Below are 12,223 nucleotides of genomic sequence, written 5' to 3'. Positions count from 1 at the left end.
TTAGCCTCTCTTCTCATTCCCCCAGGTTTGTGTTTTGTTTTTTAACCAATATGATGTCCCTTAAAATCACAGAGCCAGAGAATTTAGGTGGGAAGGAATTAAGAGCCACTGATTTAATGCTTGAATCCTCTCAATCAACTTGATTATTTAACTTTTTAATCAACTTTATACATGGCAAAGTTCTATAGCCTATGGGAAGTAATTTATAATTACCTCAAATTATTCAACTTACATAGCAGTCTGGGAAAATGTAGAATTTATATTACCAAACAGCACCCGATTACCATCAAAGAAAATAATAATTTAAAAATCTATTAAACTAGAAAATGTGCATGACTGCCTCAGTTACTCCTCCATTTCTACAGAAGAAAAAAGTAAGGCTCAAAGAAGCTAAGTAATTTGCATGAAGTCACGTAGTAGGGGCAGAGGTGACGCTCAAACTTACCTGACACTCACATCCACGGTCTTAATCACTATTCTATGTGTGATTCTCAGTGTGATCTATGCATCACCTGCAGTATTTGTAAAAATGCAGATCCCAGGGTCTCATTTTATACCGTTAGAATTATAAATCTTTAGTTGTGGTTCTCAGGAATCTGCTTTCCCCCCACAATCTTCACAGGTTTTTACACACGGGGTTGAGAACCCCAGTTCTAAAAATGAACCTCTATTGTAGTCCATTACACTCAATATACAGGCTCAGACATTTATTAGCTTTGTCATGTCCTGAGCCTTATGGCAGATTGCTCATAGGCTAGAAAGGAAGACAGACATCCAAACAACTTTAGTACCCTTGTGATACATTCTGTAGAGTTTGGGAACACAGGGAAAATGAACTACAGATGTAAAAACCCCCAAAGAATATGCCCTAAAATATAGCAAACATTCTCCTGGATTGAAGTCAAGAAAGAACTTGGCTCCCCGGTTTCTGTGAGGAGGGAGTAGAGAAGAGCACATGTGAAGAATGAATCCCTGCAGCGGTGAAGCAGGTGCACAAACTATTTTGCATAGATGCTGTTCTCAAATCCGAAGGAACAGACACTCCCTAGATGGAAGGAGTGGAGTGAGGGGATGGTGAAGCATTCAGGATCAAGATGAAACTGAGGAGTTCATAAGAATGAGGAGCCTTATTGACGTGCAAGGGTCAAATTGATCACAGGGGATCTTGTTCTCCATACTGAGGATCTTGGGCTACAACTGCATGGCAAAGAGGAAGTAGCTTCCAGATCACAATTTTATTTATTTATTTTTAAAGATTTTATTTATTTATTCATGAGAGACATATATAGAGAGGCAGAGACACAGACAGAGGGAGAAGCAGGCTCCATGCAGAAGCCCGATGTGGGACTCGATTCCGGGACTCCAGGATTGCACCCTGGGCTGAAGGTAGGAGCTGAACCGCTGAGCCACTCAGGCATCCCCAGATCACGATTTTAAACCAGTTTTGCAGCAGAGTAGAAGATGGACATGAGGATAAGGAAAATTACTTATGTACATGCAAAAACCTGTACACAGTGTTTATTGCAGCATAAATATAATAGTCAAAACAACCAAAACGTCCATCAATAGATGAACTGAAAATATGTGGTATAGCCAAACAATGGAATATTATTTGGGCACAAAAAGGAATAAAGTACTGACAACACAGGCCACAGCATGGATGAACCTTGAAAACATAATGCTACATGAAACAGCCAGTCCACAAAAGCCCACATAAATGATTCCATGTATATGAAATGTCCAGGATAGGGATCCCTGGGTGGCACAGCGGTTTAGTGCCTGCCTTTGGCCGGGATCGAGTCCCATGTCAGGCTCCCAGTGCATGGAGCCTGCTTCTCCCTCTGCCTGTGTCTCTGCCTCTCTTTCTCTCTCTCTCTCTGTGTGACTATCATAAAAAAAAAAAAAAAAAAAAAGAGAAATGTCCAGGATAGGCAAATATATGGAGATAGAAAGTTGGGTGCCTGGGTGGATCAGTGGTTGAGCGTCTGCCTTTGGCTAGGGCATGATCCTAGGGCCCAGGAATTGAGTCCCACATCGGGCTCCCTGCATGGAGCCTGATTCTCCCTCTGCCTGTGTCTGCCTCTCTCTCTCTGTGTCTCTCATGAATAAAGAAATAAAACCTTAAAACACACACACACACACACACACACACAAAAAAACAAAACTTCATTCTCAGAGTTTTCATTACTAGTATATAGGAAATTCAAGTGATGGGGTGCCTGGTGGCTCAGGTAGTTAAGCATCCAACTCTTGATTTTGGGTCATGTCATGACTTCAGAGACCTGAGTTTCATGTGGGCTCTCAATCATGTGATTGAGCCCACAGTGGACTCTGTGCTGGGCATAAAGCCTGCTTACAAATTTCTCTCTCCCTCTGCTCCTCCCCACCCAAACTCACTCTCTCTCTTAAAAAAAAAAAAAGAAATGTAAGTGATTTGAGTATACTGACCTGTATCCTGCAATTTAGCTGAACGTTTATTAGCTCTAACAGTTTGTATGTTAATTCTTTAAGGTCTTCTAGACATAAATCATGTTATCTACAAACAGAGATGATTTTATTTATTCCTTTTCAATAACTTTTCTCTCTTGCCCAACTGTTCTAGTTAGAATTTCCAGAAAAAACACTGAATAGAAGTGGTAAGGGGGGGTGGTACCTCGGTGGCTCACATGGTTAAGTGTCTCCCTTTGGCTCAGGTCATAATCCCAGAATCCTGGGATCAAGCCCCAAGTCAGGCTCTGCTCAGCAAGGAGCCTGCCTCTCCCTTTCTCTCTGCCTGCTCTTCCTCCTGCTTGTGTGAGCATGCTCCCTCTTTCTGTCAAATAAATAATAAATATAATCTTTAAAAATAAAGGTGGTGAGGGGGACATCCTTTCTTGTTCCTAATCTTAGAGGGAAAGCTTCCAAAGTCTTTCACCATGAAGTATGCTATCAGCTGCAGGTTTTGCACAGATGCCCTTTAACAGACTGAGAAAGTTCCCTTCTATTCCTAATTGCTCACTGCTTTTTTTTTTTTTTTTTTTCAAATCAGAATTGGGTATTTAATTTTGTCAAATATTCTTTCTTTGCCTATTGACAAGTTTATCTTGGTTTTTTCCCTCTTTATTCTACTGAGATATATATTACACTGATTTATCATATCCTGAACCAACCTTGCATTCTTGGGATAAATCCCACTTGGTCTTAGTATAGGATTCTTTTTATCTGCTCCTGGATTGTTTGCCAGTATTTTGTTGAGAATTTTTGCATAAGGAATATTAACACATGGTTTTCTTTTTTCTTCCTTTTAAAGATTTTATTTATTTATTCATGAGAAACAGAGAGAGAGAGAGAGAGAGAGAGAGAGAGAAAGGCAGAGACACAGGCAGAGGGAGAAGCAGGCTCCATGCAGGGAGCCCGATGTGGGACTCGATCCTGGGACTCCAGGATCACGCCTTGGGCTGAAGGCAGGCGCTGAACCGCTGAGCTACCCAGGGATCCCCAACACATGGTTTTCTTATGACTTTCTTTCTGGCTTGGTTAATCAGGGTAATATTGGCCTCACAGAATGAGGCAGTGTTCTCTCTTCTGTTTTTGGAAAAGTTTGAGAAAGACTGGTGTTAATTCTTCTAAACATTTGGCAGAATTCATCAATGAAGCTATCTGGTCATGGGCTTTTTTTTGTTGGAAGTGTTTTAATTATTAATTCAATCTCTTTTGTTGTTATAGATCTATTCAGATTTTCTTCTTGAGACTTTTTTTAAAGATTTATTTGTATGAAAGAGAGAGAAAGAGCACACACAAATGGGGGAGGAGCAGAGGGGGAAGGAGAGAAACAAGTAGATTCTGCAGTGAGCACAGAACCCAACATGAGGCTTGATCCCAGGACTCTGAGACCATGACCTGAGTCAAAACTAAGAGTCAGACACCCAATTAGCTGAGCCACCCAGGTACCCTCTTCTTGAGTGATTTTTGACAATGTGTTTCTAAGAATTTGTCCTTTCATATCTAGGTTACCCAATGTGTCAGTGTACAGCTGATCAGAGTATTTCCTTTTAAATATTCCTATGATTACTATTATTTACTAAGTAAATAAATATTTCTTGTTTCTGTGAGGTCACTTGGGATATCCCCTCTTTTATTCCGGATTTTTAGCCAGCTCTCTTTTTCCTTTGTCCATCTAGCTAAAGGTTTGTCAATTTGTTGATTTTTTAAGATAACCAATTTCTGGTTTCATTAATCTTCTTGCCTGTTTTGTTCGCTCTAATCTTATGTCTTTCCTTCTGATTGCTTCAGTTTGGTTTACTCTTTTTCTACTTTCTTAAAGTGAAAGGTCAGGTTATTGATTTGAGATGTTTCATTTTAAAGGTAGATGGCTATAAACTTCTCTCAGAGAGCTGCTCTCAGTGCCTCCTGTAAGTTTCAGTATGTTGTGCTTCACTTTCACTCTCCTTATTTTCTATTTCCCTTGTGACTTATTCTCGCTCTCTCTTTTTAAAGATTTTATTTATTTATTCATGAGAGACACGGAGTGAGAGACAGAGACATAGGCAGAGGGAGGAGGCGGCACCCTGTGGGGAGCCCAATGTGGGACTCGACCCCAGGATCCCAGGATCCCAGGATCATGCCTCTGAGCCAAAGGCAGACGCTCAACCACTGAGCTACCCAGGTGCCCCTCTTGTGATTTATTCTTTGGCCCACTGGTTATTTAGAATTTAATTGTGTTTAATTTCCACTTAGTTGTGAATCTTCCTTCTGTTATACATTTCTAATTTTATTCCACTGTGGTCAGAAAAGATACTTGATTAATCTCTATCTTTGTTCAAATTTATTGAGACATTTTATGACCCAACATATATCCTATCCTGTAATGTTTTATGTGCACCTGAGAAGAATCTTTACTCTGCTGTGGTTGGGTAGGTCTAATTAGTTATACACACACACATACACACACGCACACAAATACTACCTAGTATCAAGTTCAAGTCTTGCATGTCCTTGTTGATTTTCTATCTACTTATATCCTGATCATTTACCTTTTTTATTGCTGTGTAATTTTTTATTGCAGTAAAATATACATAAAATATATAATATAAAATTTATCATTTTAGCCATTAATGAAAATATTAAAGTAAAATAAATCTATTTTCACTCTTAGTCCAGATGAGACCTCAATGAAGGCAGTTAACAGGACTTAATTAAAGTATTATAGAACAGCTGAATAAAAGTACTAGAAAGATTAGCTACTCTGGAAAGGTAAAAAACTGATGCCACCCAAGTGACACTTGGCCAAGTTTGGGATAGATTTTGTGTTGAATGTGTTCCTGAAATTCAGTACAGGATTTTCCATTTAATGTGAGCCCTGGTATGGCCACTGCTCAAGTGGGACAAAGGAACCGATATGACTGATTACCTGATAGCCTTCTGTTTTCTTCTGACACCACTTTAGCAAAGCATTCCTCTTCGAACCTCCATATTCTCTCGCCAATGCTGACAGAGGGTCCTTCCTTTCTTCCCTACGTGAAAATAAGGAACTGAAAGTTAAAATATACTTTATTTGAGCACCATTATAAACCAGAAACCCCACAAGGGAGAGTGCTGGTTTGCATTTTTGAATAGGATAACTGCACACAGTAAGGCATCTAATAGCAAGATGTATCTTTTCATTCATTTGATTTTACTTGTCAATTTTTACAGGGCCCTCAGAGACCTACCACTGTTGGGGGTTTCTGCTATCTGAAGGGAGGGACTCTTATTATCCACATGGAAACTGGCAAAGATTCAGTACAGTGAATCCACATCCACAATTCATGGAACACATTCCAGAATGCTCAAAAGGAGGAAAGATAACCTGACACAGCAGCATCTGAAAGCTGTCATGGCTGTCTTTCACTCAGTATCTTACCCTTCCATGATCTTTATGCTTTAGTTTTTTATTTTACTCATTTTTGTCTCCTTTTATGTCCTCAATCATTTCCGCTTTTTTTTTTTTTTTAAGATTTTATTTATTTATTCATGAGAGATACAGCGAGAGAGAGAGGCAGAGACACAGGCAGAGGGAGAAGCAGGCTCCATGCAGGGAGCCCGACATGGGACTCAATCCCAGGTCTCCAAGATCACACCCCAGGCTGTAGGCAGCACTAAACCGCTGCGCTAACAGGGCTGCCCTCATTTCCGCTTTTTAAAAAACAAATCACTTTCTATAAATACAAAAGGCAAGATTACGCAAGGGGAAGGGTTATAAGGCATACTTCCTACCTTCAAGGTGCTTACAACTGGGGAAGGCAGATAAGACACAGATGGCAACAAACAACCATAAAACATCTCAAACGTGTTTATTGCTAAGTTATACACTGGGCAATGGGTAGTGAAAACACAGGGGCCCTGCCCCCTCAAAGAACTTCAGATTTTACTATAAGATAGATATACCACAGAAAAAGAAAAGAAGGAAGGGAGGGAGGACGGATGAACCCAAAATGGTTACTTATAACTCATTTCTTAAAATTCTAGGGTACTTTTGGGTACTATTCAATTTCCTCAGAGGCAGAACAAATATCTTGCTCTAGATGAGACAATGAAAGAGAAAAGATTTGTGATCACTTGTGTTGATGCAAAGGAGGTATATAACCCTGTATATCCTGAACCAAATCCTTCCTGTTGGTAAGTACTTCAGATTACCTGGAGTGAGAGTACTTCTAAAATAACCTGCTCATTGACAAGTGGCATGCCCTTGAAAGCTTGGTGTATTTTTTAGGGATTACTTTATAAACAAAGCAGAGATTTTACCCCACACCCCATAAACTTAGTCCAATAACTGACCTAAAGGTTCTTATGCTATAAGTGGCTTAGTATTTTTAGCACTGATTCTATCTGTATTCACCCTTCAAAGTTAGGAAATCAAAGAGTACAGCTTAGAATTGAAGCTTTTCCAATTGAGAGGTGCACTGAAGCAGCACCAGTTTGATTTATCTTAGAACCAGAAATAAAATACAAAAATTTCCAAAAACAGTTAAGACTGCTGCCCTGAAGAAATATACTTTAATGCTTGCATGCCAGCCCACCGGACACCTGCTTTGGTTTAAAAGTTCAAAGAAGTTTGTTATAATACCACTGAACGTAGGAAAAGAGAATGAACATAAAGTTAAGATATGTCAACAAACACAAAAAAGCGAGCCAAATAAATAAATAAATCTCCATCATGCTTAAAACTACTATAATCAGTGTGAACGGTTTACTCTGGCTCACATCAGGTCTGTTTGTTTACAGAAACAGCTTAAAAAGCATCAAAGAATAATTCTATGGTCTATAATAGGAAGCAGCAGAAAAAGAGCCTCTCAGAGCTGGAAGGTCATCTCTTATAACTTTTTCATTGTAAGATGAAGACACCTTCCAGGAGATGCCTTGTTGGAAGTCAAAGCTTCTGAGTAGGGAAGCTAGGAAGAGTGGGTGCCCTTTCCACAGGAACACTGTAGGTAGCCTACCACCCAGGACAGACACAAGCACAGTGAGCGCTCTCCCTACATCAGCCTGGGCAGAGCGACAACCACCCTCATCACTGTACACCTACTTGCTCTGATGGTGCACTGTTTATGGGACCACTATTTCTAAGAGGCTGGGCCTCTAGAGGCAGGGCTCAAAACTAAGTATATATTTTGAGTTTGAGAGGCCAACTATTCCATTTTATCCTCATACCTCTAAGTCAATATAAAGCTAAATTAGTTTTGAAACTCACTCCTATCCCTCCTTCTTCTCAGTATAACTCAACAGTTTTCCTCATCCCTATATACAATATATGCTGTGTTTCTTAAATGTTTTTTTCCCTGTAAATGATAATGACTTCTTTGTCCCAAATGACTTCTGACATATGAGAAATATGAATAAAATGTACTATTACATTTTCAGATATTGTTTACCAGTGATCAATGTGGCGTCATGTTCTCAGTTTCCAGTCTAAAACAATTAGAGTCCCCTTTGGTAGTTCTTCTTTCATTCCTTTTCTAGAAATCTATTGCCAAAATCAATCATCTCTCCCTTTGAAAAGGCTCCTGAGTCTCACGCTCCCTTCACCATTTCCACTGCTATCATCAAGATCCAGACTTGGGGGCAGCCCCGGTGGCACAGCAGTTTAGCGCCGCCTGCAGCCCAGGGCATGATCCTGGGGACCCGGGATTGAGTCCCACAAGAGGCTCCCTGCATGGAGCCTGCTTCTCCCTCTGCCTGTGTCTCTGCTACTCTCTCTCTCTTTGTATCTCTATGAATAAATAAATAAAATCTTAAAAAAAAAAAAAAAAGATCCAGACTTGGTATCTTTGTCCAGGAACATCACATTATTTTAGTTGTGTTCCCAAACTTTTGTCCACAACAGAAGAATCCTTGAATCACCTTCTCATGTTGATTTACTAATCCCACTTCATAGCTACTACCATATCCAAGTGACTTAAATGGTTCTATGCCTAGTTATACCCTACTGTCAATCTTTTCTTCTGCAGCCCCTGGATGTGGTAGGTCCACACCTTTCTCTGGCCTTCTGTACCCATCCTTTGTGCATTTGCATTTGCAGTACCACCTATCCACAGCTCCCCCAACCCTCAGTTACTCACCCTTCTGTACTTTGGCTCCAATCGCCAACCCATCCTCCCCACCCAGACACCACTCCTCTCAGAAGCCTTCCCTAACCCTCCACCCAAGCCCAGTATTCTGATTCTACAAAACTTACTTTTGGGGAAATGAATCACCTTTTCCTGTTACCTTGCTTTTTATTATACCATCTTACCCAATTCTGGGCAAAGAAGAATAAAACATTTAATAACACAAAGAAAAGAAAAATCAGTGCTTGATTGCCATTATTTACAACCTGATCATTAATCTCCAAAGGCCAAGAGAGGTAAGCATGAAATGCATCAGTATTAACTGTTCGCTACCTTATCCGACTTCGGGTGGTAGGGGTAACAGATGCCGTGGGAGAAGAGGACAGGGAAAGCTGTGGAGATGTAGTTCCCATAGCCATAAGAGAGGCCGGTGATGCTCCTTCAGGTGCAGAGATGTCTCGTTTCATCTCTTCACTACTTCGTCGAGACACTGATTGTGAGAAATAGTCATTATGCATTTTGTATAAATGCAGAAAAACATTTACTTTTATAAAACACTTTTAAATTGAGTTCTTGAGACATTTTCTTCAGCAGATTCCAAAATGAGCAGAAATTATCATACAGCAGGAAAAACTAACATTTTCTTTATCATACTGGTAACCTTGAAAGGATTTATTTCTTTCACTAAGAAAACTGTAAAAAAGGTACAGCAGTTGGGATATGCACTGAACTGTACATACCCTGAGTGTGATTTCTATAGAATCTAGAAGATATAGCAGAGGAAATTCAGAGTGAAAAATAATCAACTCAAGGGACACCCAGGTGGCTCAGTTGGTTAGGCGTCTAACACTTGATTTCAGCTCAGGTAATGATCTCACGGTTGTGAGATGGAGCCCCATGCCAGGCCTGCTCAGCGGAGAGTCTGCTTGAGTTTCTCTCTCTGCCCCTCCCCACTCCTCGCTCATGCATACTCTCTCTCTGAAATAAAAATAAATCAATCTTAAAAAAAAAAGAAAAATAATCAACTCAAGAGCTAAAGAGGGAAGAAAAATTAAGTAAGTCTAAAGAGAATGTGTTTGGGGATGCTGGGTGGCTCAGTGGTTGATGATCTGCCTTCGGCTCAGGTCATGATCCTGGCGTCCTGGATCAAGTTCTGCAGCAGGCTCCCTGCAGGCAGCCTGCTTCTCTCTCTATGTCTCTGCCTCTCTCTGTGTGTCCCTCATGAATAAATAAATAAAACCTTTAAAATAGATAGATAGACAGACAGACAGGAAGTGTTTGGTACCATTACTAAAACTTCTAGAAGAGTTTTTCTAAAGGAAATTCCAGATAAAAAGTCATCACCTGAGATGGTCTTGGCACTTTCCATGGCAGGTACTCTTGGCAGAGAAGCAGGTCGGCTGGTTGAAGAGGTTCGTAATAGATGCTCTGCACAAAATGGTCAAAAAAAAAAAAAGAGAGACACTGAACCAAAGTAACAAAGGTAGCAAGAAAGTGAGCTCTTCTCCTCTTCCTCCTTCCCCCTCCTAGGCTCATCCTTCTTTCTCAGTCCAGGGTACTCTTAACAATTCCCCACAGAGTCCACATCTACAAAAGAGCTTCTGTAGACAAGAACTGTGGGAAAACATTTCATTTATGTTCCGATTCTGGAGATGAGATTTGACATAGATGAATGTTTCTAAATCACCAACTGCTACTTTTTGACACAATTTAAAACCAAAATTCAAGATCCCCTACTGTATGTTGATCTAAAAGTACAAACTAAATCAAAGCCTTGCCCTTCTGTGCCTACCAACAGTGGGGAAGCCATACATATACACCACCAGAGAAAATCAGGAAAGGACAATTAGAATAAGAATGACAAGGATTATCAAACCGCAGCGTGTGAAGCCATTCATATGGCTTTCAGGAAGCAGGGAGGCCTTCAACATGATGTTAAGCTGGGCTTTACTAGTAGAGAGGAGTGGGAATGGTATTTCAGGGCTAGACAACAACAAACAAACGTATAAGCTGAGTTACAAAACAATAAAATGCTAGTGTAGCCTCAACGTGGGCCATATGGAAATCAGAGAGGGTGGCAGGAAAAGGGACTCTGAAGGGCAGATGAGGCTAACAAGAGCCTTGGTTACCTGGTATGTGGACTTTGGTCTGAGGCAACAAGGAAACCCCAGATGGTTCTGTGAGTGAGGGAAGGACACAGATAGGTACTGCCTCTACTGCCCAAATTGCAGCTGTGCTCTCTTCCACTCTTCCCATGCTCTCTAGACATAAGCAGCCTTCCTTGGTAGTTTCTGGAGTTCCTCACTCATTGGCACAAGCTGCTCCCCTGCTTCCTATCCTCCTCTTCCATACCCTCTGTAGGCCGGCTACCTTCATCACCCTTCTGGTCTAGGTTCCTAGGGCTCCAAGTCTAACAAGGCCAAGCACCAGGACAGATGGACCAGATGTGCTTTGCCTGGTTGCCATGTGCTAAGGATGTGTGATTAGCCTGAGGGAAAAAAAACCATCTCTTAAATTTACTGAAGACTATTAGCCTCACTGACCAAGAGTGGCCCCACAGCAAACATATGTTAATAGGTCATTCACCACTTCTTTTTAAGAACTAATTTAAAAAATAGCTCCTCTCAAGTATCATGATGTCAAAAATAATGGCATATGACATCTTTCAAGGATAGTGCATTTATTATTCCAAAATCTATTTTCTAAGTATATGAAGAACATTTGGTTGTCATTACACACAACTTTGGGAAGGATGAACTTATTTTCTTAAGGAAGATAGGATTTACACAGCCTAGATTCACTACATCTTTCCAAACATGAACAAACATCACCTCTGTGTGAAGAGCCCATAAGCAAGCACCAATCAGAATTGTGAATCCCGTGAGCAATTGGCATTCATCCTCACAGGAAGAGCATATTATGCACAAAGTCTGACAGACAAAACAAAATTAGTAGAACATGGAAATAGTAGGAAACAGAAGTCAACATTTTTAATCAAAATTTCCATTTTACAATTATGCACCTAGTCATTTCCCTAAAATCTTCATTTCCCAAAGAACACAGCAAATAAAGAAAGTGAAAACAAATGTGGCAAGCAGGAGAGATTTTATTTTATAGTAACAAAGTCTATTCTACTGCCATATGGAGCTTTTCTTGTCTTTAATCCATTCACTAAACAAATATCATTTGGCCATCCACTACTCGCTAGGCACTGGGCTTGGTGAAAAGGTCAGAGGAAGGAGGCAAGAAACTTACCCTTATGGAACTTACAATCTAGAGCAGAAACCAGGCATTAAAAAAAAAAAAATCATTACAAGTGAGGGATGCTAGGAAAGAACAAGTGCATGGGGCTCTGGAAACACAACAGGGGACGTGACCTGCTCTTGGGGAGAGGTCCGGAAAAGCCTCCTCAGGAAATGACATCTTGGTTCAGATGGGAAGGGTAATTAATAGCTTTTACACAGGCAAAGGAGAGGTTGGAGGGGAGAGTGTGTTCCCAGCTAAGTGCTCAGCACACACCAGAACAACTCCAGGGCATCAATGTTCAGAGGATAGGGGAAAAGAGCAGCAGATGAGGCAGTAAAGGCAGGCTGGGAGGATCAGAGCAGGCAAAGGAAAGTATGCAGGCAATGCAGGCCAAATTAAGGAGTTTGGACTGT

The 12,223-nt window shown here is 40.6% G+C and overlaps 1 protein-coding gene across 7 annotated transcripts in view; it reads right to left on the bottom strand.

Annotated features, from left to right (window-relative positions):
- Nucleotides 1-12,223, bottom strand: part of SPECC1L (sperm antigen with calponin homology and coiled-coil domains 1 like) — a 132,066-nt gene that overhangs the window by 27,874 nt on the left and 91,969 nt on the right. For 6 of the 7 annotated variants that reach the window (XM_077874485.1, XM_077874486.1, XM_077874488.1 and 3 more), the window contains 3 exons: nt 9,909-9,992; nt 8,898-9,054; nt 5,390-5,492 (listed from right to left, as the gene is read on the bottom strand). In XM_077874485.1, the coding sequence (XP_077730611.1) occupies nt 5,390-5,492; nt 8,898-9,054; nt 9,909-9,992 (344 nt within the window). The remainder of the gene's footprint in view (nt 1-5,389; nt 5,493-8,897; nt 9,055-9,908; nt 9,993-12,223) is intronic. The other variant, XM_077874492.1, reaches the window with a different exon arrangement.

Source organism: Canis aureus, chromosome 27 (genome assembly GCF_053574225.1).
Source record: "Canis aureus isolate CA01 chromosome 27, VMU_Caureus_v.1.0, whole genome shotgun sequence".
Taxonomy (NCBI): Eukaryota; Metazoa; Chordata; class Mammalia; order Carnivora; family Canidae; genus Canis; species Canis aureus.
This window is presented reverse-complemented; position numbering and strand designations above follow the sequence as displayed.